The 27,852-nt window shown below is 45.3% G+C and overlaps 1 protein-coding gene across 5 annotated transcripts in view; it reads left to right on the top strand.

Moving 5' to 3' along the window:
* Window positions 1-27,852, top strand: part of SH3TC2 (SH3 domain and tetratricopeptide repeats 2) — a 257,065-nt gene that overhangs the window by 162,797 nt on the left and 66,416 nt on the right. For all 5 annotated transcript variants that reach the window (XM_085618160.1, XM_085618159.1, XM_085618157.1 and 2 more), the window contains exons 5-9: window positions 10,183-10,288; window positions 11,226-11,369; window positions 15,320-15,530; window positions 19,511-19,587; window positions 21,296-21,494. In XM_085618160.1, coding sequence (XP_085474286.1) covers window positions 10,183-10,288; window positions 11,226-11,369; window positions 15,320-15,530; window positions 19,511-19,587; window positions 21,296-21,494 — 737 coding nt within the window. The remainder of the gene's footprint in view (window positions 1-10,182; window positions 10,289-11,225; window positions 11,370-15,319; window positions 15,531-19,510; window positions 19,588-21,295; window positions 21,495-27,852) is intronic.

Below are 27,852 nucleotides of genomic sequence, written 5' to 3'. Positions count from 1 at the left end.
ACGAAAGCCCGCCCGTCCTCAGAATGATCCTGGGAGCACATTAACCTTACAGACCATCAACATCAAGCTCCCACCTCAGCCTGGAGATCTTCATCTTCAGCATCCTCAACACCCAGTGCACCAGGAGAGGCGGTCTAGAAACTGGTATCAAGTGATGGGGAATGCCAAAGTTCAGCAGTTGGTCTCTGTATCACAACTCATATAGTCTCATGCTGGTTGATTATCCAGAGACTCTACTTTATTCCAAGGACGCATATACAGCAACCATACCAATACTTTTTGGGAAGACTGACATTTTTGGAGAACTGCTGTTTTCAGAAAGCTGCAAATGAACTTTCTAAAAAGATATCAGCCGCTATCGCCGCTATCTGAACAATGAAATACACCTTGCATGGTTCGTGCTTCAATTTGCAGTTGGTGCACATCTCACTGAGCTATTTTACCAAGTTTGTACCTTGAAAACCACAGGTTAAAGCACGTCTCTGCAATAAGGGCATTATTGCACCAAGCTACTTTGCATAGATTAAACGTGTGTGGCCTAGTGTTAATGCTCTGAAGCAAGCACGGTGTCCAGGCATCCTGGATTATTTTTTCCATCTACCCTGACACATTTCAGGAAATTTAACAGGTGATATTTTTTGGAGTGGGCAACTGAAGACCGAGGAAAGCAAGTTCGATTTCCTATTAATACGTTTTTTTTCTGTATTTTCTATATTGGTGAAGACGGTCAATTAAGTCATTCTGTGCCTGTCGCCCAGTGCAAAAGTGTAACCCTACCTCTATATTTGTGGACTGTTCCAGTGTTTGGCTTTTAAAATCTGGTGACCCTACATTACAGTGGCGGCTGGTGAGGCGTAAAATTAGAGGTGGAGCACACCGCAGCGAGCGAGCGTAGCGAGCCAGCCCGAACTGCCTCCCCTCAAACTTTCATCATCCCCCCCCACCCCCCCACTCATGTGCTTTACACAATGGGACATGTGCTGTGAAACATGCATGATCAGAGTCACACACAAGCATGCACGCGTGCCTGGAATCTGCGGCCTGTAAGAATTTGTAGCCTAAGAACCTAGATAGGTTTCCCCACTGCATGACACTGCCAAGCACCAAACTCGTTATTACTTATTTTTTTATTTTTTTTATTATAAAGCTTAATTGAAAATAATATTTCATACAATAAGTCAGCTTAGTGTGCAGATACAAAATTTAGAGTCTGAATTAATCCAAATGTATAATACATTAGAAAAAGAAATCCTTTTAAAACCTTAAAACGAGCATTCCCATGGTACAAAACCTTAATATTATAGAGAATCACGCAGCACTTTCTTTTGAACTTTTATGAGAAAATATTAAACAAAATGAGGAATAAAATAAACCAAAGAAGGATCAATATGTTCTATGTGACAAACCGGTGACAACAAAAGAGTACCATGTAAATAATATTCACGAAAAAGGAATTCAATATCAATAAAGAGACTGTAATAGCACATCCAGCACGTGCAGAAAACGTGCAGTCCATGATGATATCGAAATTGTGAAATTCAGGCGAATACATGGAAGGATGTTTTAGAGCCTCACCATTCCCAAATATGTCCAATAAAGATTTTGACAGGGAAGAAGTCAGGGGTAACCACTGCATCTTCTTTTCACTGCAAATTGGGCTGATGTATGTTGTATTTTATCAAGTCTATGATAGCGCTAGCGAATATTCCCCCACGCCTTAAATAAAATATTGACAACACTTTCCCAGTTAAATGCCATCGCATGAAAAGCAATGACTTAATACATTAAAAAAAAAGCTATAATTCATTGGACAATCTGGCCAGTCATCATGAATATATCCCCGAAAATACAATGGCTGATCTATTAATACAATATTTGGGAACTTAGTCTAACGTACACATGCTCACAGCTAACCATGGACTGAGGCACGCGCGCACACACACCATACATTGTGTACGTCATGGTCTGGAGTTCCGTCTCTTTAGCTATTTTTTTCATAAAAAAGGGAGTTTGGGTAAATGAGTTCTGTGAATCGAAGCTGCAAAATAATTACACACACGCCGTTTTAGCATTTTAACAATGCATTAACCCTTAACATCACTGCGTCATTAACGCTTCATCGGAACAAAGATCGATTAATGTTTCCGAAAAATGCACAGTGTAGCATTAACATTTCCGGCGTAGCTATTCGGTTAAACGGAGTATTAACCCTACAGAGAAAATCATCGCGCATAGTCAGTGCATCTGGGGCTGCACAGCAAACAGAAACGTTTTGACGTTAGCTTAACACGCGCCCTGAGTTGCAATAGAAAGAAAGTTCACATGAATAAATACGCTCACTCAACAGCCCAAGTGAGCAATGTCAACTGTGATAGAAAATATTGGCAAACAAAAAAAACACACATCACGGGTCAAAATTGTCTCGGTTTCACTTTTTATGTAAAAGTTCGAAGTAAAGTCCTTCCTGGCAATGTTCGACATAACACACAGGGGAAACTTAGTGGGGGGAGGGTGGATTGCACCATTAGCTTAGCGTTAAAGGCCAGGGACAGACTCTCACTGTACAGAGAGAATGGGGGCTGAGCACTGAAGGTGGAAAGAAATACGATAACAATGCAGACATACAAGTTTGGTTGCAGACAGTTTACATCTCATAGGGACACTGCAGGCCATTCTACAAGCTGCATTTCTGGGAGAACATCTTTTTCTATAATGATATTTTTTTAAATCACCTACCATTTTATGTGCACGTCGGCTGCATTTGCCTTGGGGGGGACAGTGAAAGCGTGACTTTCCTCTGCAAAAATGACGTGTGACCCGCGCCACCGTCAGGACTATACAGGGCAATTCTCTGCTAATGGTTCACTAAATGGCCGCAGGAAACCTTTGTACGACATGGTCTTCTTACAAGAGGATCGCCGCCCACACTGTTGCGTGCAGAAATATAATTAATTACTTTAGTTTCTGAAGTGCGACCATGGGGCTTTGCAGTCGCGGCCTGTGGCGGCATGACGGGTGGCTGGGGTGGATCCCGTGGGGGTAGGGGGGAGGCAGGAGGGGTGTATACAAAATAAAATATAATAAAACTTACGGTCCCGCGCTTTCTGCTGCCGCTCTCTCTCTGACGACTCTTCTGGAAGCTGCCACCCACAGGAAGCCTCCCTCCCTCCCCTGCGCCAATCACAATGCTGCGATGGCAGCGTTGTGACTGGTGAGGCGCAGGGGAGAGCGCCCCAGCCGGGTCCATTTTCTCTATGTAGGCTGCTGCATGCAGCCTACATAGAGAACAGGGGGAGTGCGCATGACTGCTTTGTTCGGCCCTGGGGCCGACCAAAGCAGTCAGAGCCCACAACATTGGGCAAGCCACTCCCCCCCTGCCTTCGAGCAGGACCACCCACCCGCCCTCCCACAACCAGGCAGTCCAGGCACTTCTGCTTTCTCGCAGTGCGAGAAGCAGAAACATAAAATGGTAGGTTTTACCATTTTATGTTTCTGCTTCTCGCACTGCGAGAAAGCAGGGGGCGACGCCCCAACGCCCCTATGAAGGAGCCGCCCTGCTACATTAACCACCCAAGTTATAAAGCATCAGTAACTCCCATTATGTTCAGTGCTCCTCAAAACCATTATGGTATGCAGTAAGCCTGCAAAGTTTCCAATTCTTTGCATTTTGTGACCTGTAGTTTTGTTTATTCCATTATAAAACCATTAAAAACTACAAGTCTCAGAATGTAAAGAAAAAACTTATACAGTAACATCTAGTCACGTATGGGCCTGAGAAATGTGGCACAGCTTTGATGAAGTGCTATCGTAGAAAGTTCTTCTTGATAAAGCCATTTCTCGCAAAACAGGTATATTGTCGAAGAGCCATCATATTCAGGTGTACTGTGCTGAGATTATTACTGATTGGACCCACAACACAGGCCCGTGGCCCACTGTAACATAACGCATGGATAGATGGGTGGCATGATAGATGGGTGGCATGATAGATGGGTGACATGGTAGATGGGTGGCATGATAGATGGGTGGCATGATAGATGGGTGGCATGCTGTGAGAAGGCCTGTCGAAAACCTGGCTGTCCAGTGCTCTAAGGATTCAGAATCTGATTTAGAATACATGACTTAGGCTAAAAGCGTGCAGCGCCTACATTAACCCTGGGCGTAGTTCGCGAAGTAGCACTCCGCGAAGCTACGCAAAGTGCAGTTCGCACTACACGAGCTACGCGTAGCACTTCGCGAACTGCGTAGTACCTTGTTCGCACTGTGCCAGATGTCGTTTTCAATGATTGCACAGTGCGGACAAGCAACCGGCACTGTGCAATCATTGAAAATGGCATCTTGCACAGTGCGAGCTGTAGTTTTCTGCTGCTCGAGTAGATTTTTACTCGAGCGGCAGCTTTCTCAACGCGAACTGGTAGTTTCTCATCGCGAGCGGTCGCGAGCATATGCGACCACTCGCAATGAGAAACCTGACCTCCTCGCGTTGGGAATCTCGCCGGGAGGTTTATTTTCCATGCTCGCGATCGCCAACTTGATGTTGCTGATCGCGAACAAGGAAAAAGTCTCGCCGGGATGTCATTTTGCTTGCTCGCGGTCGCCAACTTGATGTTGAGGACCGCGAGCAAGCAAAAAATGTCCGCAGCACTACGCAACACTACGCTACGCATGTTCGCACTGTGCTACGTGCAATTCGCGTAGTGCGAAGTAGCGCGAACTTCGCAAACTACGCGAGCGTAGCGTAGTGCTTTGCCCAGGCTTAGCCTACATCTGTTTTTTCACACACTATAGAGGCTGCAGAGGTGTGCCCAAAGGACTAACTAAGCACCACTGTGAATATTGCTCATTGCCATCCAGGCAAGCAATAAAGGTGGGCAGATGAAATCACCCGGCCCTCCCTCCATGTCACACACATGCACTTGGGAAAAGTCAACTCTCAGCCCCAGCAATGATGTAATATGACGGTGCTGACCAAGTCACAAAGGGGCATATTATCAAGAATGGCGTAAATTAACGCCGGTTTAGCGGCAGAATACTGCAGCTAAAGCGTCGATAATGGGCTTGATAATATGCCGCAGAGAAGTCCAATAGAAGCCCATGTTCTGGTGTGAACCTGGGCTTCTATTGGAATTCCCCAGGGCATATTATCAAGCCTATTATCACCGCTTTAGCAGCAGTTTTCTGCCGCTAAAGCGGCGATAATTTTAACCCCGTCCTTCATAATATGCCCCTAAGTTTGCAAGAAGCTGTTAGCAAACTCTAAGAAATTATTAGAGGGTGTTCCACCCCATACACCCCCTTGAAGCTACGACCCCGGGCAGGTGTATCAGAACTTGAGGGGGCCTCCCTGCAAAGTACATGGAGGGGTCCTCTACAATCAGGAGCTCTCAAGCTAGTGGCCCGCGGCCCGAGAACCGCGTCGGAGGGGTCCCTGTGGAGCTAGGGTGCCACCCCCCCACCAAGGGGCTGCGGGGGCTAATGTTACGCCACTGATTCCATAGAGCTGAAGAAGCCTTGAACAGTCAGTCCTGAGGGTCTGATGGAGAAGGCAAAGCTGGTTTTAAGCATCTAAAACAGATCACTTCAATTCAAATTATATAGGGCTGTGCCAGAAGGCACATTTTAACAGGATGCTCTCATTGTTATCCCATATTGCCACCTTTAGGACCACTGTGCTACTGCATGAGCTCTTTTGTCAATATTTTCCCTGCGAGATGAAAGGTTAAAGGCTGGGCTGCAGTACTCTGCAGAAACAAAGTGGTTGTATCCCGGAAGTTTACTGGGGTTTTCAACACTTAAAACACCAGATTGTGGCACAATTTGGCTTATACCAGCAAAACTATTGCTTGTGCATAGCATTCCAATTTGTAACTCAACAGACATCACCCAATCCAATAGATGTTTCTTTGCTAAACTACTAGGTGGAGCCATGTTGTCTTACAAAAGCCTGTGTGGCATGGACATGCTGGTAGCTTCATTTGCATCGAGACATTACGCGGTGTAGCTGTCATTAGTTCAGTGGGTGAAGTGGCTCTTGGACCCTGGCATGCGAGATGCCCTGTACAACACAATTATGGCATTATAGTACCCACAGTGTTTGGCCGGGTAGGGCCATCTTCCTTGCTTGCATTAGAGGCCAACCTCTCAGGCTACACTACTGCACAAAATGTGCACTTATGCACTACATGTCCTCCATATAGAAGCACAATCCTTCTGAATGTCACAATTGTGCACTTTCATTTAGTAAACATGTTCTGTTTTGAGATTTTAAAAAAAGGTATTTACTAACATGAGTATACAGTGAGGAAGACTTACTCTGCCACATATTGAAACCATCTTCAAATAATGGGCGGCAAACACATTGCCAGTGAGTAAAATATCTCTCTCGGAGAGTTAAAGATTGGGTCAACTAGTGAAGGGAAGTAGTAAGATACTAGAAAACATTTATAAAAGAAGGTTGGCTCAGAGAGTGAAGTACTCGCTGCTGACATCTATATGATCTGCTTGCGCTAGTGAAATCGCAGCAGGACCAACTAAGCCTTTCTTCCTTCTGAGCTTGATAACCTAAATACTGTCAAGTTCGGTAATAGTAACACATGTAATTTACAGCTCTTAGATATAACTACAACTGCCGTACTAGGCACTATACAAAAAAACAAAGTCATTGTTATTAAGCTGAGTACACGCATCACTGTGGTTATCACAGCTCACAGCACAGCAACAGCCCAAGTAGAACCTGTTAAAACTGGCAATTGATTAATTTTAAACCTTGTTATGCTGACATGAGGCTGGCACAAGGCTGGTAGTTAGGCTGAAGCGAATTTGGGATTGCTTGTCTTCCCATTCCGAATAGAGGTAGTTGAGCAATTGGAACTGAGCTGTGCCTTTTGGGGCATGTGGTGCTCGTGGCTGGCCTCCAATGGTACATTTGAGGTAAGCACGTGACTGGAATGCCCCTGGGGAGCTACCCATGGTTCTGATCGACTCCATCAATCCCATTCATTGCTGTTGTGCTGCCCATGTGTGGGGATCTGTGGCCAGGGCCGGCTTTAGGTCTGGTGGCGCCCTGTGCAACAATCATTTTTGGCGCCCCCACACCCAATGATTACCTCCTAGGATTCTCTCACTACCACCGGGCGAACGTGCCCCTCATCTTTCTAATCTTAGGTTACAGCTAAACACTGTGCCCCCTCCTGAGGTCAGCGCCCCCTCCACAGGTCAGCGCCCTGTGCGGCCGCACCAGTCGCACTGCCTTAAAGCCGGCCATGTCTGTGGCTACCACAGACAGGTCCATTCCTGCCGTGTGCTAATCTGCCATGCGATAACATCTTATCACATGATTTTCTTGTCATTTCAAAAACTTCAAATATCTGTGACACCCCTTCGGCATGGATGCCAAGAATGGCTTCAGATATCTCGGCAGCAGGCGGAGGGTAGAGTATACTTTGAATATGCATCCAATTTTTAGAGTTTCTGATTTTTCTGCCTTTCAAATCTGCCAGAAAAATTTAAAACAGATATTCAGAGAAGTACCATTTGCGGGTATTAAGACTCCAGTATCAGGCAAAATATATTATTTGCCCTTGTGACCGTTCAAATGTATAAAAACAGGTACACAGCATTGTTGTGCTCGAGTATAGACGTTTATGTCATGACCCCAGGCCTTCAAGACATCCTTTAGAGGAAAGGAGATTGTTTTCCTTCACATTGTCGATGGAGATTTAGCCACGTTGATGATCAAGATGATAACACGTAATATTAGTCAGGATATTTCTAGATTTTGAGTGAAACAAGTCACACTGGCGTAAACCGGTCATATTGGCCCTGCTCTTAAAGGTATATTATCTCATCAACATTAGGGACTGGTTTTCTCAGCTCAGAAGCAGATATAGTTGTGACAGGAGGCATAAAACCTCATGTACGCACAGACGTCCTGGTGTCAACGCCAAGCTGCGTGCGGGACCTCGGTCTGCGGTTACGCTTCGAAGCAGCTGTGTTATCCGCCCGGAAGCAGTGGTCATGCAGCTTACCAAGAGGTGTGTGTGGCCTCCAGCATTGATGTGGCAGTAGCACTCGCACCGAGGGGCACCCTACAATGCAGAGAAGCGAGAACGAAAGAACGGAGTTGGCTGGGGATTGAAACATTCCTGACTTGACCTTGTGACCCAGTAGGGGTGCACATTTGCCACATTTACATTAACCTCTTCCAGGAGTAGAGAGATCTCTGGCCTCAACTCCAGGCAGTTGCCTTTGCTGCTGGGAGCTCAGGCCACCTGCACCCACCGCCCGCATGCACGATGCACCATTTAATTTATGAGGCAGCAACTGGTGCAGCCGGCGAGAGGGTGTAGTGCTGTGTGCGCTACAGCTACTGCACGCTGAGAGGGCCCCGGGCGGCTGGAGCACGGGGGCTGAGGGGCCTATGTTGCGTTTTTTACACCCATGATGTGACAAGTCCAGTACTGTCTGACCAGCCCGCCCCACCCCACCCTCTGACTGAGAGAGACTCAGTTACTCCGACTCACCTGAGGCCTGCACCTTTGGTGACAGATTGAAGACAGGGCTAGGCTAGCTAAACTGGCAATTATTAAATTATGTCCGCACGTTCCCTCTCAGCCGCCTCACGTCACTTGCACTTTTAATTGAGCATGACAATTGCCACTGAGCCCAGCCCCACTCTATGCCGCACCCTAAGGGTGAACTTGAATAAGACCACCACACAGACAGCGCTGACGCATCTGCGCACCATTTAATTTGTGATGACTGAGCCTCGGTGCAACGATGGTGAGCGCAACGGTAACGTACCCACCACACACATCCCAGTCCCAGTCGGACGTGTGTAGTGCTCCCTGTAGTGCTTTCTGGCTGCGCAGCCGCGGAGGGGGCCCCTGTAGTGCAGGGGCCTATGTTGCTGCTGGGAGCTCATGTCACCACCTGCACCCACCGCATGCACCATTTAATTTATGAGGCAGCAACTGGTGCAACTTCCGGTGAGTGAGTGTAGTGCTGTGTGCGCTACAACAATTGTGCGCTGAGGGGGCCCCTGGAGGGGGCTGCAGGGCCTATGTCACATTTTTTACGCCCATGATGTGACTGTGACAACTTCAAGTCCAGGAGGCCCAGCCCACCTCACCCCTGCAGCTTCGGTGGCAGGCGCTGGCGGGATGCTGATTGAAGGCTAGGCTACTAGCAATGATTACATTATGGCTGCATGGTCCCTCTAGGACACCTCACGGCACGTGCACTTTTAATTGTGCATGACCATGCCACTGAGCCCAGCCCCACCCTAAGGGTGAAGAAGACCACCACGCAGATGGCGCTGATGCATCTGCGCACCGCGCACCAATGTATGACTGAGCCTCGGTGCAATGACGGCGAGCGTAACATAACCACCAGGCACGACACATCCCAGACGGACGTGTGTCCTGCTTGAGGCTGCGCGGCTGCGGAGGAGGCACGTAGAGCACGGTGGACCCCCCCCCCCCCCCCCAACACGAAGGCTGCGGGGGACCTGTGTTATGCCCCTGGGGCCCCTAGGGGAAGTTGACTCTTTCCTGGCCTCATCAGAATAAAAGGGTACTCATAATGAGAGTCAATGCGAGGAGAAATTGGTTAGAGGAAAAGTGAAGCTTGGTTGAATACTCCAGCATTGATGCCCATGTTGTCAAGTCTGTGAGATGTACTAATTGAAGGCAGAGATATATCTGTGCCTAGCGAGAGGCATAAAGAATATTAAAATGGGGCTGTGTTATCAATGTACACATCAAAGGTGCGTTCTCTTCTGGCGTACTCCTCCAGTTCTCCAAGTCAAATCTGGAACATTATGTCCAGTCAGAGGACTCATCGAGAGTTTTATGTTCAGTTCTGGAGGCCTTGTCAGCAGTATTGTAGTAAGTATAGTGGAGACCAGATCTAGGTTTGGATTCAGTTCTGGGGCCCTTATTTGGATTACTTTGTCCGTCTCTGCGTACCGCATAAGAAGCATCCTGTTCAGCTCTGAAATATCCATCTATAATATTGTATCTGGTTCTGCAAGTCACATATGTGGTGTGGTGTATAGCTCTGAAGACTAGCTCTGTAGCACAGTAAGCTGATACTGCTAGTAAATCTGCTGTGGTTTTAAATATTGTTCTTTGTTTTTCGTCATTCTCTATTTTGATCGTTTCATATATTGACCTCTTTCCTTAGGAGCTGTCAGCCCGCTTGCTATCAGTCCACGCCCACCAGGACCTCTTTGTCATCACCTTCAAGACAGTGGAAGAAGTCTGGAAGTTCTCCACATATATGAGCTTAGGTATGTAGCAGCCAAGCAGCCAGCATCAAAAACACGATAAGCTTACCAATTCCTGGTTCACTCCTCCACCACCCACTCCACCTGTTTTACACTGATTTCCAAGTTGGACGGGTGTGGGATCCCCGATGGAAAAATATATTTAAACAAAGAATTATATTTGTACCAACATGTTCTAACTCAGTGAATCCAGAAAGTGCAAAGTTGTAATAATTGATACATTCCCAGAGGTTTACATATGGGGCATTGGGGTGTTTGCCAGCATTCTGGCAGAGTGGTTGTTGTGTTTTTATTTCATGGGCAGAAAGCCTGTGAGACACAAGTCGTGCATGCTTTAGAGTTTCCGGCACAATTAAAGGGTGGATGGTGTGGATGGTTCTGCACCTTTAATAGTGCACATTCTAATCGTACCCTTCCTTATACCCAAGGGGCTTTGAATTTCATTCTCATTACAGGAAAAATTGAAGATTATGGACAGTTTGTAGGTCCAGATTTAGACGGAAAGTGGGCATATTGGATTGGTACAGCAGCTCTAATCTACATAGACATTGTGTCATCATCTGGGTGGGCCTGGTCTCATTATGTGTGTGGGCCTCGAGGTTTTTATCGTTATGGTGCTTTGTTAGATGGATCTAGGGCTTCCTATCTAGACTGGTCTGGCAGACGCAGTCCTTACTCTTAAGGGCCTGTGGGTTGCTCCAGGCATTCCTTGTATGGCACGGGCTCATAGTCCTCATGTGCCTGATCCTGGGAGTCCATATTTCAATGATCAGGCCTCACTCTTCATGTCAGTGGCCCTGGTGGTCCTATCTACTTGGGTCTGGTGGCACTCATGGAGGTGGCCAGGCAATCATCTTCCACCATCGCACTTTCTTTCTATGTTTCGATGTTGAGCCTTCTGCGTTCACACGTGCCTTCTGTTTCTGCATCCATTCCTCAGGCTACGTGGCATGCTGTCTGGAGTACCTGCTCTTTGACCAGGGTTACTGGCTGAATTCACAGCTCGTGGAGGACACAGAGATCCAGGTTGCAGTAAATGAGGAGCACCTGGCCACCTTGTACCTTGGCCTCCTGTTGCAAGAAGGTGTGTATGAATGCAGAGCGAGTGAATGCTCTAAGAAGGCGTGGGGAAGATGGTGAGAAGGCCAGCCCATTGAAATTCAAGTGAATACCAGGGTTGAAGGACACTCAGCAGAGAGCATCCATCCACCCCCACCAGGCTCTCAAATCAAGCAGAACAGAAACAATGTGGTTTCAGAAAGGAAGACCGATCTAGAGCCCGAAGCATCCAATGCTCACAAGAGGTAACATCTCCTCAAATGATTAAACAGGAGTAAGCATAGGAAGTGAACTTCCAAATCCCAGCCTAAATTTACACCTAGAGGGAAGCAGGAATCTGAATGTAACACAAAGAAGAAACACCTCTGTGTTTATGTATGTGGTAGGTTGTCATCAAGAACTTTGATTTCTAACAAAATAGACCCTACGAGGGCACTGAAAATCAGCAAAGGATTCAACAGGGAATATAATCTGCTTCACTGTGAGATACTGTGAGATACTGCAGTGACTTTCAGGAACGTGCATTTGACACAGGGGCTCTGACTCTTGCATAGTGAAGTTCAGCACGAACTTCCATAAATACAAATTCAAACTAAAAATACTTCCTTTTGCAGTGCAAGATGTTATGTCCTGAACCTTGCCCCATAACCCACAGTTCTTGTATATCCTGTGGTGTACCCCTTACCAATCAGGTGCATCTACTTCTATATGTTTATTGGACCTAACCCTGATCATAAACGGTGCCATCACACAACACCAGTTACATCTCATCAGAAGCCGCTTTCATGATCCAACACCCAGGACATCAGAGATTCATAAAGGTCTCCTCCACTACCCCCATCGTCCACAGACACCCAGGAAATCCCAAAGCGTCCAAGTTCCTGAGCATCTTAGACTGACAATTCATCAGGTCCTAAGATACCCCATTCCCCACCAACATCTTGCACATCCCTTTAAGTAAAATCCTTTGTTCTAAATTGGACACATCTGCCATGTCCAACATTGAGAGGATTCCTAAGACACCAACCCACCACAATCACATCTGCACATTGTCTAGGTTTTCTTGAATTAACATTCTCATTGCCACTGTTATATACAACATCTCCTGTATAGTCTATTTGAAATCTTCACTTCTACCAATTAATTTTGGTTGATCCACTCTTGCCTTACACTCAGCACATTTAAGAAATATTCTATTAAGCCAAACTTCACCTCCTCCCAACCTTGTACTTGAACACTGTTTTTATTTAATCTAATAGTGGCATTGTCTCTGGGGAACTGGCAGAAGAGGCTTAAAGGTAGTGAGCAAACCTCCTTCTAAACCCAACCACTTCTGAGTGTTTCTGATTTACTGTGAGAAACTGAAATACATACCATTGTAGTTGTAGACCTGTCAACTCACACAGTGTCACTGTGTCTCAGATTACATGGACTCCCTTCACATAATTATCTGGTGAAGATCCAACCCCCTCGGTGGGAGACGGTGCAAGCTGGAAACCCCTCCACTGAGTGCTTGATATCGTCGTTCAAGGCACTCAGCAGCAGCCAGCATCAAATAAGGGTTTTGAAAACACCCCAGCACATCAGCCACAACGCCTTTTTTGGGGGGGGGATGCGGAGCATCGTTGAGAGATGGGACACAAGTGTCTCTCTGAGATGCATGCAGCCCTATCTCCTCCAAGGCTCTGCCTCTCACACAGTGTAATTTGTTTCAAGTTGATTGGACTATCTGATGAAAGTACCGCAGCGCATCACTGGTCAGATCTCAGATTTGTTTAAGATGTTTACTTGCTTGACTAACTTGTGACTGCTCATTCTGATTTATTTTTTTCCCATCTCTTTGATAGATTATCTCTGTCACTTTAGGGACAGAGCTCTTGATTAAACTTGAGACAAACGCAGTGGTCATGAGCACCCCACCACGAATATGTGATGTTACAACGCGATCAAAATGATCGCGGTATGTAACATCGCAGTTTTTACAACGCAAGTCATTACAACGACTTGTACTGGAGGGCGCTGGACTTAGGAATAGTAAGATTTACTATTCCAACACCAGTCTACGTAATCACCGCAATGTAAAGGATGTCCCCCCCCCACCACATGTGAAGCATGGATGTGCCTCTGCTGTGTACACAGGAGACCTCAATTATCAGACACTCAAAGCAGTTTAGAATGCATTGTTCCTAGTGCTGGCCAGAAAAAGGTAGCGCATGTCTCTGTTTTTACCCGATCTTCACTGCAGGTGATAAGCACAGCAGTCAAAGTCAAAATATTGTTCATGACTCACCTTTCCGAACAGCACCACCACAATGTACCATTGCAACCCAGCAGCCATTACATACTGTGCTGCCATCTCTACGCCACAGTTTTGTGTCAAATGTCTATTAAAATCATTATTGTGTTCAGAATATTTTAAGCAAGAATCATGCCTTATGGCATTAGACTCCTATTAAAAGCAAGCTAAACCACCAAGAAATTTCAGAAACTAAAATGAGGACTGAGAATTTAAGCAGAAAGAAAGCAAAAATTCCACGATTAGAACTTTTCTAAAAACTAAAGAAAAGACATTAAGTTTTCCCGACATGAAGAAGGTCAGAACAAGTTAATCTCTACAGGAAGGAAGATATTGCTAAAGGGAAGGTCTCTGCTTTAAAAATATTGGGAATACCGGGACTGTATTCTTCTTTTTTCACAGATGGTCCTTTTAGCAGCATTGTGGGTACGAATGATTAAATCAATATCTTTGGAAGTCTAGTAACCGATCATAAAAATATAGATTGGTCTCTGTTATCTACCAATGGTGCGAGTGAAAGTCATACTCGTGCACTCATACTTGTGGGGGTGGGGGCATCACCAGATAGGAATTGATCAGATTTGCACTGCTTTTTAAACTCAACCATGAAAGAACCTTTGCCAAATCACATTTCTCCGGCCCAGCGAAGACTGTCCTAGGGCGCCAGTCCTCCCCTCATCTGTAGAAATACATCTGCCTTCAAGGATGGAGTTGAAACTAGAAGCAATTGCAAAATGTTGGATTTAACCTGTCAGTCACCCGCAGATCTAATAAAAAGTGAAGATACTTGGTGCATGGGAGATACTGGTGGGAATTCCATGAATAGCAAGTTAACCAACACACTGGTGATCAGGAAAGACCATGCCGACTGGTGGAGAGGATAACAAGATCTCAAGGTGTTGGTTGCAGAGTTTTAAAGCTATTTTCATCCATCCAATTCTGCAGAACTCCTGCTGAACATACACTCGTTTGACATTCAGAAATGATAAATCTTGAAAGTATAACTAGGTACCCTCCTAGACTGGTTGATCAGACTACACATAATGCTTATCGTAACAAATGTAGTTTGGTTTAAGGTTCGGATACTGTTTTGGATATGGAGTAGGCTTGACCTTACTTTTAGGGTTAGGCTAAATAATAGTGTTAGGTTTAGAATTAGGATTTGGACTTGCCTTAGGGTATGGAGTAGGTTTATCATTAGATTTAGGATTAGGTTAATGTTAAGTTTAGGGTACTATTTTGGGTTAGGCATAGCATTAGGGCAATTGTTAGGGCAAGATTTCTGCTTGGGTTGGGCAATGGTTATATTTATGCTTATGGTAAGGTTAAGAATTAGGGTTTAGGATAATTTTTAAGATTAGTACACTTACAAATTTGCTTAACGTATTCAAAGTTGTGGATTTCTCTGAAGAGGCATTCTCATACATCGGAATTTTATTATAGTGACTGCTGTGGAATTGTATATCAATGTAATTATACTCTGTGCAGTGACATAAAACTGGTTTATTCTCGTTTCTTACTGACCACCAGGTTTTGGGGTGTCTTACAACCGCTCCTCCAGCTATGAAGCGCCTTCTTTCCAGTGCAATATTAATGGGGTGAATGCATGTTATGGCCTATCGTACAAAAATGTGACGACCTACCCTTAGATGACTTTCTTTTTTCCTCATCCGCTGCAGGTCACTTTTTTGCAAGAGTGGTGTTCAGTGTCCTCCACCCAAAGGAAGAAGAAGATGCCCTGGAGGACAATCTTATTGTCTGCACAGATGAGCTGCTCCAGGTGAAGGACTTTGGGGATGAGAACAGATGGGATGGTTTGTCCTTGTCCACTGGGCAACGCGGCCGGGTGCCCATCTGTGCAGTGGAACCTCTGTCCTTCCCTTTCCACCAGTAAGTGGACTTGCATATCACTTGTGTCCTAAGCATGTGAAGCAATCGGGGACTTAGCTTAGTCAATAATCCTAGGGGTGTGAGTCTGAGATTTCCCAACAAACAACAAGGTGTACTCAGCTAAAAAGGATGGAGCGGGGTGAGGCCACTGCATGGTGGTTATGTAAAGGGTTAGCTGCATTAGTTTTCAGATATTTGAAAAAGTAAGGCTAGTCAGTGTAGAACCTCAGTAAGATAGTCTGGACTATGTTGCCCACTCTAGTCCACTACTTCTTTACAGCACAGAGGTCAGGGAAAGCAGGCTAGCATAAGTCCATACTTAACATAAGCCAGCTAAGCTTAGGAGGAGCAGGAAGAGCAAGCCTTTTAGTAGCCAAGAACCAGCAGCAGACCATGCTTGGGAGAAGAGGGGAATCAGGCAGAGCAGGCTAGGAGAAAAGGCACCTAAAACTCCAGGAACGGAAAGCTTGAAACTACCTGGACCATAAAGCCCTTGTTCAGTGTGTTGAACTATTTGTAAAGGAATCAGTCATCCCTCTTTCTTTCCACCCTTTAATTAAAAATATAAAAATGGTATCACAATAGTACAGATTTTAAGATTAAGTGTGTGCTGACGGACATGGATTTTTTTTCATTCTACTAGGTTGTGCAATAGCCAGTTGCTCTGCATCAAGTTAGGTTTTTAGCTACCTTTCCTATTCATGTGGCTTGGATGCCATTCTAAGTGTTTGTGGATTTAATAGGTTTAATCTATTTTTCAAAATGGCAATGTTGAATAATGATAGTATATAATTTGTCAGTATATCATCGAATGGATATAGTACTGTGGGAGCAAACACCTAGACAGCTGTATGATTTTGAGCTGCATTGTGCATATGATGGTGACGGGAATTGTGACTAACGTGCACTGTTCTTGTAGGGTGATGTATTAGAGTGGCATGAGCTGGATGTACCTAGTGATCAACCAAACACTGTATCATCTTGGCGGGTTTTAGATGATTGACTGCCCCGGGATTGTCATCTCACCCACTGGCATGTGACAGGACACCAAAAGGTGATCAGTTAAATGAAGATAACAATAGAAAGGGTAGATGGAGGCAGGAAGGGGAGTGGAGACACTGAGCCCAAGTCAACACCCTCTCCACCATCCGCTGCACAGCAGATCATATGGGGCCTTTAGGTAGATGCAGAAGGAAGCAAGCAAGTAGAGTCAAAGGTCACACAAGGATATCTTTAACAAAAACAGTTACCCTGTATGCAACCTTGATCAGACTACACATTTTAGATCTAACATTACTTGCAATGCTCTGATGCAGGTACATTTGCCATCCATGCTATTTTAAGACAAATTAAGCAGTTATACGTGGTTCGGTCAGTATTTTCATGAAAAGTCAGCTACAAAAAGTCACAAAAGCCATCACAGTATTTTTCCACTTTGAAATATACATATAAAGCAAAAACAAGAAGTTGAAAAGGAAAGGTTTTCAATCCTATTTTACGGCTGTCTAGACTATTCCAAAATATTTGTAATGTAATCAGGCAGAATTGCTATGAAAAATAATGCAGGGGGTTTTAAACAATCTGCTCTTTCATCGCCTTCTCCTGATCCTTCCATAACCTCAGAAGACTCAGAAATGCCTGGCATTTTTTCAATGGGAAAGGCGGAAACCCTTCCTGCAGGCCAGGGAGTCCAACTGGATGCACAGTCATGCATAAGCCCACAGCAGGATGAAACCCCATGGCACCAACCGACCAGTACACAACAGTGGGTATTATTAAGAGTGCTTCTGAAACATGAGGGTATAAGCTTCCGTTCATCACAGAATCAGTACCGCAGACCATCAGCAGTGCAAGCGTCACTCAGAACAGGCACAGCCAGGCAATAACAGTGCAGTCTTCCCTTTCTCACAGAATAGGTTCACCTTGTGCATCAATTGACAAGCTTCCCATCTTCATAGAGGCTGTACACCAAAGTATCCCTCACACAACAGGCACAGCTGGGCATTAGCAGTGCAGGCCTCCATTACTCATGGAGCAAGTACATCATGGGCAGCAGCGCAGGCGTTCCTTCTTCATGGAATTGGAATAGCATGGCATCAGCTGTGGAAATATTCCTTCCTGTCACTGCAGCAGCAGTGCACACATCCTACTGTCACAGAGGAGGTAAAACTCGAAGTATCAGTAAAGCCCCCTCTCTCAAATAACAGGCCCATCCCGTAAAAGCAGTGCTAACACCCTTACCTATTCTATGCATATGTTTAAGTATGGTTGTGTGGAGTGGTATGTGTATGGACGGTTGAGCAAATAAAATGGTTACGTTTGGATGGCTGAGTATAAATATCTGTTATTTCAGCACGAATATTCCCCCTAGGGTGAATGTTTGCTTACAAATGCATATGTCATGATATGTTATATGTGCAAGGGTTAATGGCCATATTACTACCTGAGTAAATGGATGGAGAAGTGAATGGTGGTGTCAGTTAGTGAACAATTGGGTGAGAGGGCTATGTTTTGATGAATGCTGAATTTGTATGCACATATGGATGAGTAGATGAATGAACTCGGCTCTCCCTGTCAACATATTGGCTCTCCACCACCACGTCCACCTCCACCCAATCTGCAGCAACAGTGATTTGTGTCACTGATGCTGCAGACGGCCAGTGCAAGACCCGGCTAAGAAATTATTAGAGGTGGAACCCGCACCTTACCCCCCCCCCCACCCCCCCTGAAGCTACGTCCCTGGTGCAATATGTAGATGCTGCCTTTGGTATATCGGCAAAATAGAGCCTGCTCTGCTATGCAATATTGTGTGAAAACTCTTCATATGCAATAGCAGTGAAGGTGTGCAAATGACTAAGGCGATTGTTACATTTCCATTGCATACTGCACAGTGGATAGGGCTCGCGCACTAAAGCAGGTGGCTACCAAAGAATTGAGTCAATCAGAATAGTCAGATAAAAAAAAGAATTGTTATAAAAACTTGATTTCTCAATAAAAATAACATGTAAAAATCATTTGGAATCAACAGCTGCCATCACTGGAATTCATGTTCTTAATAGTAAAAAGGCGCTCCTACTGGAATGTTGTTAGTGGTCCATGGATGTGTGAATTCACGTTTTAAAACTCTTGCCTTTTTTGACCATTTCACATAAAATGTTTCCCCAAAAATATTTGTGCTAAACGTCCCCACAAAAATATTTGCAGGTTTTGTGCGATAGAGACCATGAGGTCCGAGAAATACACGCTTCCTATTCAAGCGTCCATAGGAATTCTTTGGTCAAATAACAGTGTACAGTAAATCACCAAGGGCTCTAGACATAAAGGTATTTTGAGCAATTAAAATATGTATATTGGTCAAAACACTTCCATTTGTGCCTGCCCCGGAACTGAGAAAAAGACTGCTGCCAGATGTAAATGCATCTACAGCTGTGGACTTCTCTACCAGGAGTGCAGAGTAATCCACCATGGCAAGTCCCACTCAAGGAGTGGGATGGGGGTGTTTCAAGACATGGTTTTCCTGGTCTGTTTGGGAATGCCCACAAGCATGTATTAAACACCAGTCTGACCCTTTCTCATCCTGGAAATGGGTGAAGGTTTACTCTAGCCAAGAGCAGGAGTAACTGACCTTGATGGGAAAGGCAGCGGGTCACTGCTGCATTCAGTGGAGTGGAGTTGAAGGGCTTGCGCCAGAAGAAAAACGTATCAGTTAAATGTTTCAATGCATCAGTTAATAAGTTGATGCAGATAACTTGTGAAGTCAGAGATTACTTGGTACAAGACCATTCTGCATGGGGCTTTTTATGAATATCGAGGAGGTGTATGTATTAATAGCAGTGCACATTCCAAGATGTACCAGTGATTCCCCCCCATAGAATATCAACTCTTTTTACTTTGCCATAACTTCTTGGGACAATGACACCTGTTGCCCCTTAACCTTTGCACCTACAGATAAAGTCACCTCCTCCGTATTCCCTTTGCAGGTGGTTCCTGAAAAATTACTCCGTGACCTGCAGTATCCCCAGTGAGATCAGCGTGCCCGGCTCCTCCACACTCATAGGTAAGTGGGTAGGGAAAGGTCTGCACCTTCATCCCCGCGTGACCGTTGCTAACACATCTGTGGTACAAGGGTGACGTCATCGGCAACACACTAGTTCAGCCGTGGCCTGTGCAGGTAGGAGCGGTGGGGGAGGGGGCATTTCGATGGACGGTCACAAGGGTAAATTAGATACATATTCCCTCGTCATCGTCCGTTGAAATCCCCCCCACACAAGGCCCCACCACTCTTGCCTGCACTGGCCGCGGCTGCACTAGTGCTAGAATGTCCGTAGAGGCTCAATGGGACTTACGTGCTCATATCCTCTATGAACATGGGCTCTCCGTCCCCACAAGGACCGCCTGGACATAGCCACACTCTGTGCAGTAAGATGTCTTTGATGTGGACCCTAGAGTACTCTGGGTTTCGAGGAGCTGTGAAGTGCTCATTTATACATAAAGGCTTTTGGCCTGATTTCACCACAGTGATCTCCATTTGTCCAGACTAAAAAGATTTAGCCTGGCAAAAAATTAAGCATGCATTTGGTGTTTGTGTAGCATGAACCTAGCCAAGTAGAAGCTTGGCGTAGGGAGCATGAAGCACTATATGGATAATTAACATTCCACAACATGAGCTAAGAATGAGCTTCGAGGCAGGTAATGAGAGTGACAGTGGTGAGCAGACCTGGATGCAGGAGCGGCTCGTGCAGGAAAGAGCAGTGGGGCAGTGGGACCGGGTTGGGGGGGGGGGGGTATTCGACAGCTGACCACAAGAGAAAATTAAATAAATAATTAATTTTCCCTTGTCGTCGTCTGTCCAATTGGCCCCACTGCCCTTACCTGCATGGGCCGCGGCTGCCTGGATGGAGTACAGGGCGTGCTAAACCAATAATCCACTTACCTCATACACAAAAGTGTACTTTGCAATGTCTTGTAAGGACCTCCACGTTTATCTGGTCACCTAATTGCTCTCTGTGCACTCTTGACACACAGCACTTAGAGGGTCATCTACTTTGCACTTGCTTTCTTCAATACCCAAGAGTGACCATTCTGAGAAGCACCCACCGTCTTTGCCCCTTCCGCCGGTGTTTTTTCAATGGATTCTACATCAAATTATTTTATAATATAGCACCTCAGCGCCACCCTCCTCCCATATTAATAGTCTCATGTGGTAGTGTCATATCTAGTAGTTCAGTCACTAGAATTATACCTCTGGTGCTGGGCTTAACCCATGCTACACTTTCTTGACCTATTTCTGGCCTCTATACTGCCTGACTTCACCATTTTGCAAATAAGGCTTCCACAAGGGCAACACATTTCATTGTGAACAAAGTACTTCAGAAGAGCCATTCAAAGTTCAGTCGAAGTATATGATTCTCCATATATGGCCTCAAGAACTGTGTATGTTTCAGGTTTGGGCACCAGAAGCGAACACAATAGTCCAGCCAATGTTTCTTGAAATTAACCCTACAAATTAGATGCGGATCCAGAAGTGGTCACAATGCAGGTCTTTGGATGAGGCCCTAAAGTTCCTTCCACAGTGGTAGCACAGCTTTGCATTCTCGCTTCCGCTCCCCTTACGTATTCTGTAACCCTCCTTCCAGGAAAGGCTCTCACGACCAACACACTGTCCTCCATATCTTGACAAGGACGCGGCACACACCTCCCCCTGATTACAAACCAAGGATTCTCTCCTCCCACAGATATTTAACTGTGATCTTTTTGCTTTCCAGGCCAAGGGAGGTGCACTGCTACCAAAGACCACCACCAAGGGACCTCCTGGGATGAGCTAAGCTTCCATGTTGGAGAAGACATCCAAATCGTAGGCTTCCTTCTCCCTGCACTGAGTTGGTTTGTAGGAAAGTCATCGGTCACTGGAGCCATTGGCTTTGTCCGAACACAGCATGTGGACCTCGCCTGCTGCAAGTCACTGTAAGTACGCTGCAGCAGTGACTGCGCTGCTGCACAGCGAGCAGATATGCCAGCCCAACAAGCAATGACACTTCAGAGCATCTCATTGTGGGGTCTTCAGTCCTAGAGGGAATCCGTCTATGCATTCAAGGGAAACACAGACATTCTAACTTCCCCAGACCGAAAGAGGTCTTTCCGATTTAACATGTCCCACCCAGATCCCGCTACTCAATCCTGCAGGCAAAGTGCTGCTGGTCAAAATGTCAGGAGTGGCTGAAGATGTCACACAATATCGATGGCTACTTGTTACCTTTGACTGTTGGTTATATCACAAGGTGAAAACATCTAAACATCTCACCCAGGAATGAACACTTTTTATTAGCAAATGTTGAAAACCCAATCTTCAATTTAAATGAACTAATTGGAAATGGATCACTAGAAAACCACACAGTGTGCTGTATTGGATCCTGTCTTATTAGGAAACCAAAAATATGTTGCTTTTAGTATGGTGCTTTGCTTTAAAAAAAAAAAGTCACAGCTAATAACTGTGTGAGATTGAAATGTATTTAGATGTGTAAATACTCCTAACGGTGTCACAATTAGAACCATTTTCAGAACTGGTTATTTTTCTTTTGGACTCTGATTACAAGTTCAGGGATAACTTCCGATCCTCGAGCAAACTCCTGTTTGCCCAGGAATAAGAATTATATATACATTTTTTGAAACATTTTTTATTTGAGGGTTCAAACCTTCCGGCTCCAGAAAGTCAGTACAGAAACAGCAATCTCTCATTTCAGATCAATCGTATAAAATAACAATAAATGTACTACAAACATTTTTGACATGTAGCCAAGATTGGAATGGAAAAGATATACATGAAGGAATAATACCTCTTAAACTAGGAGCGCATACTAATCATAAGCATCTGCATCTCCAATCTGTACAATGCATATAGCCAGTTTAGATTTCTCAATAAACAAATCGCAAAAAACAAAATATCTTAAACAATCCCACCCCTCCCCCCTGGTCACACATATAAAGAATCTCCGGTCATGCCATAGGTCACTTCACCCCATCGCTCTATACAACTGAGTGATTACTATACATTTATTACGGGAGCATCCGTACGTTGCTCATCTGAGTCATCCTCAGTGTGGACCCCCTGTGTGCCCTCCGATCGCTGCGTATCAGAGGCAATCTCCAAGGGGACCTCCAACATCAGAGCATACCAGGTCCCAGCATCCTCTTCCAACTCATCATCCCTCCTGACCCTCTTCATTCGGATCCATTCCGCTGTTGCCCATTCCCTCAAATCTTTGGCCCAACTTTCCACCTTGGGGGGTAATAGGAATTATATTTTGTGCACTGACCAAAACACTCCAACATTTTTTCCAGGCAAATTCTGACAGGCCAGTCTTCCAAATTTACTTGGGGAAAGATGCCTGGGGAAAAGTGCCGTGAGTGTGCAAAGTGTGTTTGCGCCTTCTTTTTTGCACCGCCCCTGGGGTACTTTGGTATTACAGGAGGGGCTGCAGATGCATGTGCGGCCCTTTCTGTAGTAAAGATAGCGCTGGCACACATACAGCACCAGTGTTATCACCAGAGGTTCTTCTCTCATTTGCATGGGAGAGTGGGTCCATGCAAATTCTGGAATTCCTTTACCTCTATGCCCGCGCTGCATCATAGATGCGGGCACAGAGGCAACAAAGCTGTCAGGAAGCGCACTGACAGTGTGCCACCTAACAGGTGGTGCACTGTCAGTGCACCCCCTGATGGCAGCCCTCTGGAGGGGGGAAAATGGATTTTCGGACCCCCAGATGTCCCTTTGCAGGTGGGTACAGTCACTCACTGCACCCGCCTGCAAGGGAATCTCTCACCCCTCTTAAAAGTGCAGGTGATTTGTCACCTGCACAGTGAAACATGGAGCGGCTGCTTCAAAGCTGTTTCGTATATCACTTGAATGCGCTGCCCCCGGGGTAGGATGACTTTGCGGCTGCCCGGGGGGGCATCGTATCCTATGTAAGGGCATCCTTTCCCTGTTTGCGTCCGGTGCACCTATTTTGGAATGTGCTGTGGTGCAAACAGGGAAAGTGCGCCCAATGTGTAAATGGTAATGTGGTGTATTTATCAAATGTTATGTTTTAATCCAAATTTAAGGGAATATACTTCGAATATGAAGTATTTACTGTATACTGCACCCGGTAAATAATTCCCACCAGGTATCCATCTGTACTGGGCGCAGTTACTACATTCTCCCATGGCACTTATAATGAGGGGCTATACGTGCCCTCCAGAAATAGGAACGATGCTGTAGACGAGGCTTGCAGAATGCAACATAATTCTTTTAGTGGGTCAGAAATGTCCATGACGCCAAAGTCAATTGGGCCGAATCCGGTGATTTTATTTATCCTGCTCAGACAATACTGATACCCAGGACTGTGGTATTTGCTAGTTGCGGGAAATACCTTATTGTCAAAGTTTTACGCTTGGAATAGGAGGCGTAACATTTAGAAGTATTATTTAAGGCGTCACATTCTGCTTGGTTTCTTTCTTCCTCCCTCTGGGACGTCTCCTCGATAAATATCGCCAAGCTTGGACCGCCCATATCTGTCGGGTGAAAGCAGATCAGCCCGGATTGTTGGTGAAGCAATTATTGTGTTCCTTGGTTCTGTTTTTGTGACGGCAGTTACAGCCCCCTTCTGCTAGGTGGCAATGTTTGCTCATTTTTCCTCAAATCTTTTGATTCTCTTTCCATTGCTATTATTTTTCGTTTTTGTAAATGCATTTTTTTCTTAGGTCTGGCGGGTCAGCGCATTCTCTTGAAATGTATACGATCAACAAAAAAGAGCTTCCAAAGCACTATTTAGAGAGGGGCTTAAGCGCCACCAAATGTAGGGTCCCCAGAGTACAGAATTGGAAAAGGCTGAATTGGTGTAATTCCACTGAAAGAGTGGCTGTATTGCCTTTTTTGGCTTGTGGCAAAGGCAGTAGAGCAGGACTGAGTTGTTTATGGTTGTAAGCCGATTATCCTGGCTACATGTCTGATATGTTTATAATGAAAGGTATTTGTAAGGAACTGAGCCATTAGATGTATGGCCTGCACAAGTAATGCATCAGCAATTACCCACTCACTGGGAACCAAACACCCCATTGTAGCGCTTGACTCTCTCAGGGTAGTGATGCAGAGTGGTCCCAGGCCTACTCAAGGGAGGTGGTGTGAGCTACTATTCATCATTCGCTGGCACACAATAATACCTTCAATAAATGATTGTCCAGGCTGTGCTTTTTCTTTAGAAAAGGAAAAGCACATTACTACACACAAACACAATTTAATATGATGTAGTAATTTGCAGATATACATAAAGGTGGTGGAAATACTTTTGATGATGCATTTAACTCCAAAAGAGGCAAGGTGAGCGGGGCACCAGCCCACCACAGCTGGGGCAGTGCAGTGTATTCTCTCTTGATTTTTTGTCATTAGGGTCCCGGAGATGAGGTCCCTGGACCCTTTGTTCTGTGTCTGGGGGAACGCCATAGCTCTTCACTGATTCTCCATGTGACAGGGGTCCAGAAATGGAGTCCTGGCCCCCTCTTGGCTTGGTTGGAGTGGCAAGGTAGCGCCCCCTGGTTTATGGTGCATCGGGGGCCTGGGGATAGCACCCAGGCCCCTTGTGTGTTAACCGGCCCGGGGATGGGATCCCTGGGCCTTGAAAGCTATGGGGGAGGGACTCCACTCACGCTCCCTCTCAGACACATTATTTATTAATGAATCTTGTGTAGATCCTTGGGCTCTGGCCATCCTTGAGAGTTTTGAAGACTTGGGCAGTAGAGATCCATTAGTTCCAGTGCTCAGCTGTGGGGGCAAAGTTCAAATCCTTTTTCCGTGGATAAGTCGGGCATGTTAGACCAACCTTCACAATCTTGCGCTCATTTCTCTCCTGATGGTGAGTCCTAGCCACCTGGATCCACAGTTTTTCTGCCCTCTAAGGTGGTACGCTTTGCAGGGAGCTGATTTCACCGGCTCCATGTGCCAGCCTTTCTCCTTTGTCTTGTCTTCTGGAGGAAACAGCATTTAAAACGCTGTCTTCACAGCGCGGTACCATTACAACACGGTCATTACAACGACTGCGTTGTTACCACGCATACTATTACATCGCAAGGCGTTTCACGGACTTGCTGTAGGGGGCGTACTGGTATTGGCTTTAAAATCCAACACCTTCCCTGCTGTTGTGCAAACTGGAGTAGGAATAGTAAATAATACTATTCCTAAGTCCAGCGCACCCCCTACAGCAAGTTGTTGTAATGACTTGCGATGTAATTGTATGCGTTCTAACAACACGGTCATTGTAACGACCGCGTTGTAATGGCATTCGAGGTATTCGCATGCATTGTAAACAGCCATATCCGTCTTCTGGTCCTTCTTTCCTGCTGTGTGGGCACAGAAGTCCGGTTCTTGCCCCAACGGGTCCCTAGGGGATGTAAGGCAGCCAGTTCCCGATCCTCGAGAGAGAGAGAGAGAGAGAGAACCACTGGTCCTGGTGTCAACTGTATGCTGAGTCCCTAATTCATGAGGGCATCAGGGGGTTTGTCCTTCCAGTTGTCCATGGTTGCCACTGCCCATGCCCAAATGTCCAGCTCCAACTGAAAGTGCTCTTTCTCCATGCATCCACTTGCTCTCCCTTGTGCAAGAGGTTTTAAATAGGGATGGGGCTTTCTACAATCCAGGCCAATCCTAGGGTGCCAAATCGCCTGCCACCCCGTCTCAATCCTACAGCACAGCATGCTGGGACTGTTCAAGATGCACCATCCGAGAGTCCCTGATAATACCTTTTCTGTGGGCCCCAGCTCTGCCCCACAGACACAACTTTTATATCGCACAAGGCGAGAGATCAAGGGCATTACTGGGTGGCGACACCTTTGTATTTCTCTCTGAGCCTAGTTGGGCGTCAGTGGAAAAAAAAAACAAGTGAAAAGCTGTCTCTACCTACTCCTGTCCCAAGTGTCATGGCAATTGAAGAGATTGAACAATGATGTGTCACTCATGTAATGTGACATGCTTCATCATTTCCCACCTCGTCACTCCCTGGTAAGATGGTACTGCCAGGGCAGAGTCAACCTCAGGCAGAGACTGGCCTGAGAATGTTCTTAGATATTTCTTATTTAGTTACAAGGAACCTCCTGTTCATCTAGTAGGCAAGGGTTTTGGTGCTGGTTATTCCCTGTGACAAACCGTGGATATAGATTAACTCTTTGAAAATCCTTGTTATACCCTCTAGGAGAAATAGTACTTTGCTTTACCTACTGAAATTGTTAATTCTTTTGAGATTTTATGACTGTATGCCTTGTGGGAAAACTTGAATTTAATACAGTAGACTGTTGTTGTTTATGGTGAGAAGCCAATGATAACAGCTTTAGAGTTAATTGGTTGACTAGGAAAATAAATCTCAGATGCCAGAGGTCCGATCTGTTTATTATGAAAAGTTCCAACAAACGCAGTAAGTGTGATTTATTCACTATGTAACACATATGTTCAAGCTAATTTGATTTTAATGGTGGATTGTTTTTGCACCATATTAAAGCCTGCAGTAATATATTTTCTTGCATGAAATTTCGCAGATTACCCTTGCAGGGCAGAATTTTGATATTGGTTACCCCATTTGACAAACCCTAGGGGCAGAAGATTTGCACTGTAATAATTCTTGCTAGCATCTCTTTGAAAAGTTTGACAATATCAGCCCTCTTTCAGGATCTTTAATTAAAAAAAGCAAATAATAAATGCATCCATATATATAAATATATATGGATACATAGAGGACCTGTGGGTCAGCCCTCTTTTTCCATTGGCCTGTCTTCCATCCATGGCAGTGTACTGCATGGGGAAATGGTTCAGTCCACATCAGTCATTGGCTCTCACGCCCTGTAGATTATGACATTTTCTGATCACTCGTGCACATTCAACTGAAAATGAGAGCACTTCAGTGTCAGGGCCGGTTTGCCTATCCCTTATTCTTACATTTGTTCCTTGACTAGTCCTCCCTTAATTTTTTTGCTTATACTCTTTTTACTTTAATTTTATTTAAATGATACTGTAGCTCTCCAGGCAGTTCTAATAGGCCACTTCCTTGACCCTCATTTAATTCATAGTGATCTGCATCCCATGAGATCACTCTTAGCCAGTCAACCATTATAACATGCTGTTGTCCATAGTGTATCATTGTGATAACATTCCGGGATGCCCAACACACTGGTTCTAAAGATGTTGGGCATGCTGACAATTTAAAAGAATGAAATACTATGTACTATATCACAGCATTGTGGACACCTGCTGCTATGTTCAGTTTCATTGTTGCAATCATATTCCCACAGTGTTTAGATAGCA

Source organism: Triturus cristatus, chromosome 7 (genome assembly GCF_964204655.1).
Source record: "Triturus cristatus chromosome 7, aTriCri1.1, whole genome shotgun sequence".
Classification (NCBI taxonomy): domain Eukaryota; kingdom Metazoa; phylum Chordata; class Amphibia; order Caudata; family Salamandridae; genus Triturus; species Triturus cristatus.
Note: the sequence above shows the minus strand (reverse complement) of the source record. Positions and strands in the feature narration are given on the sequence as shown.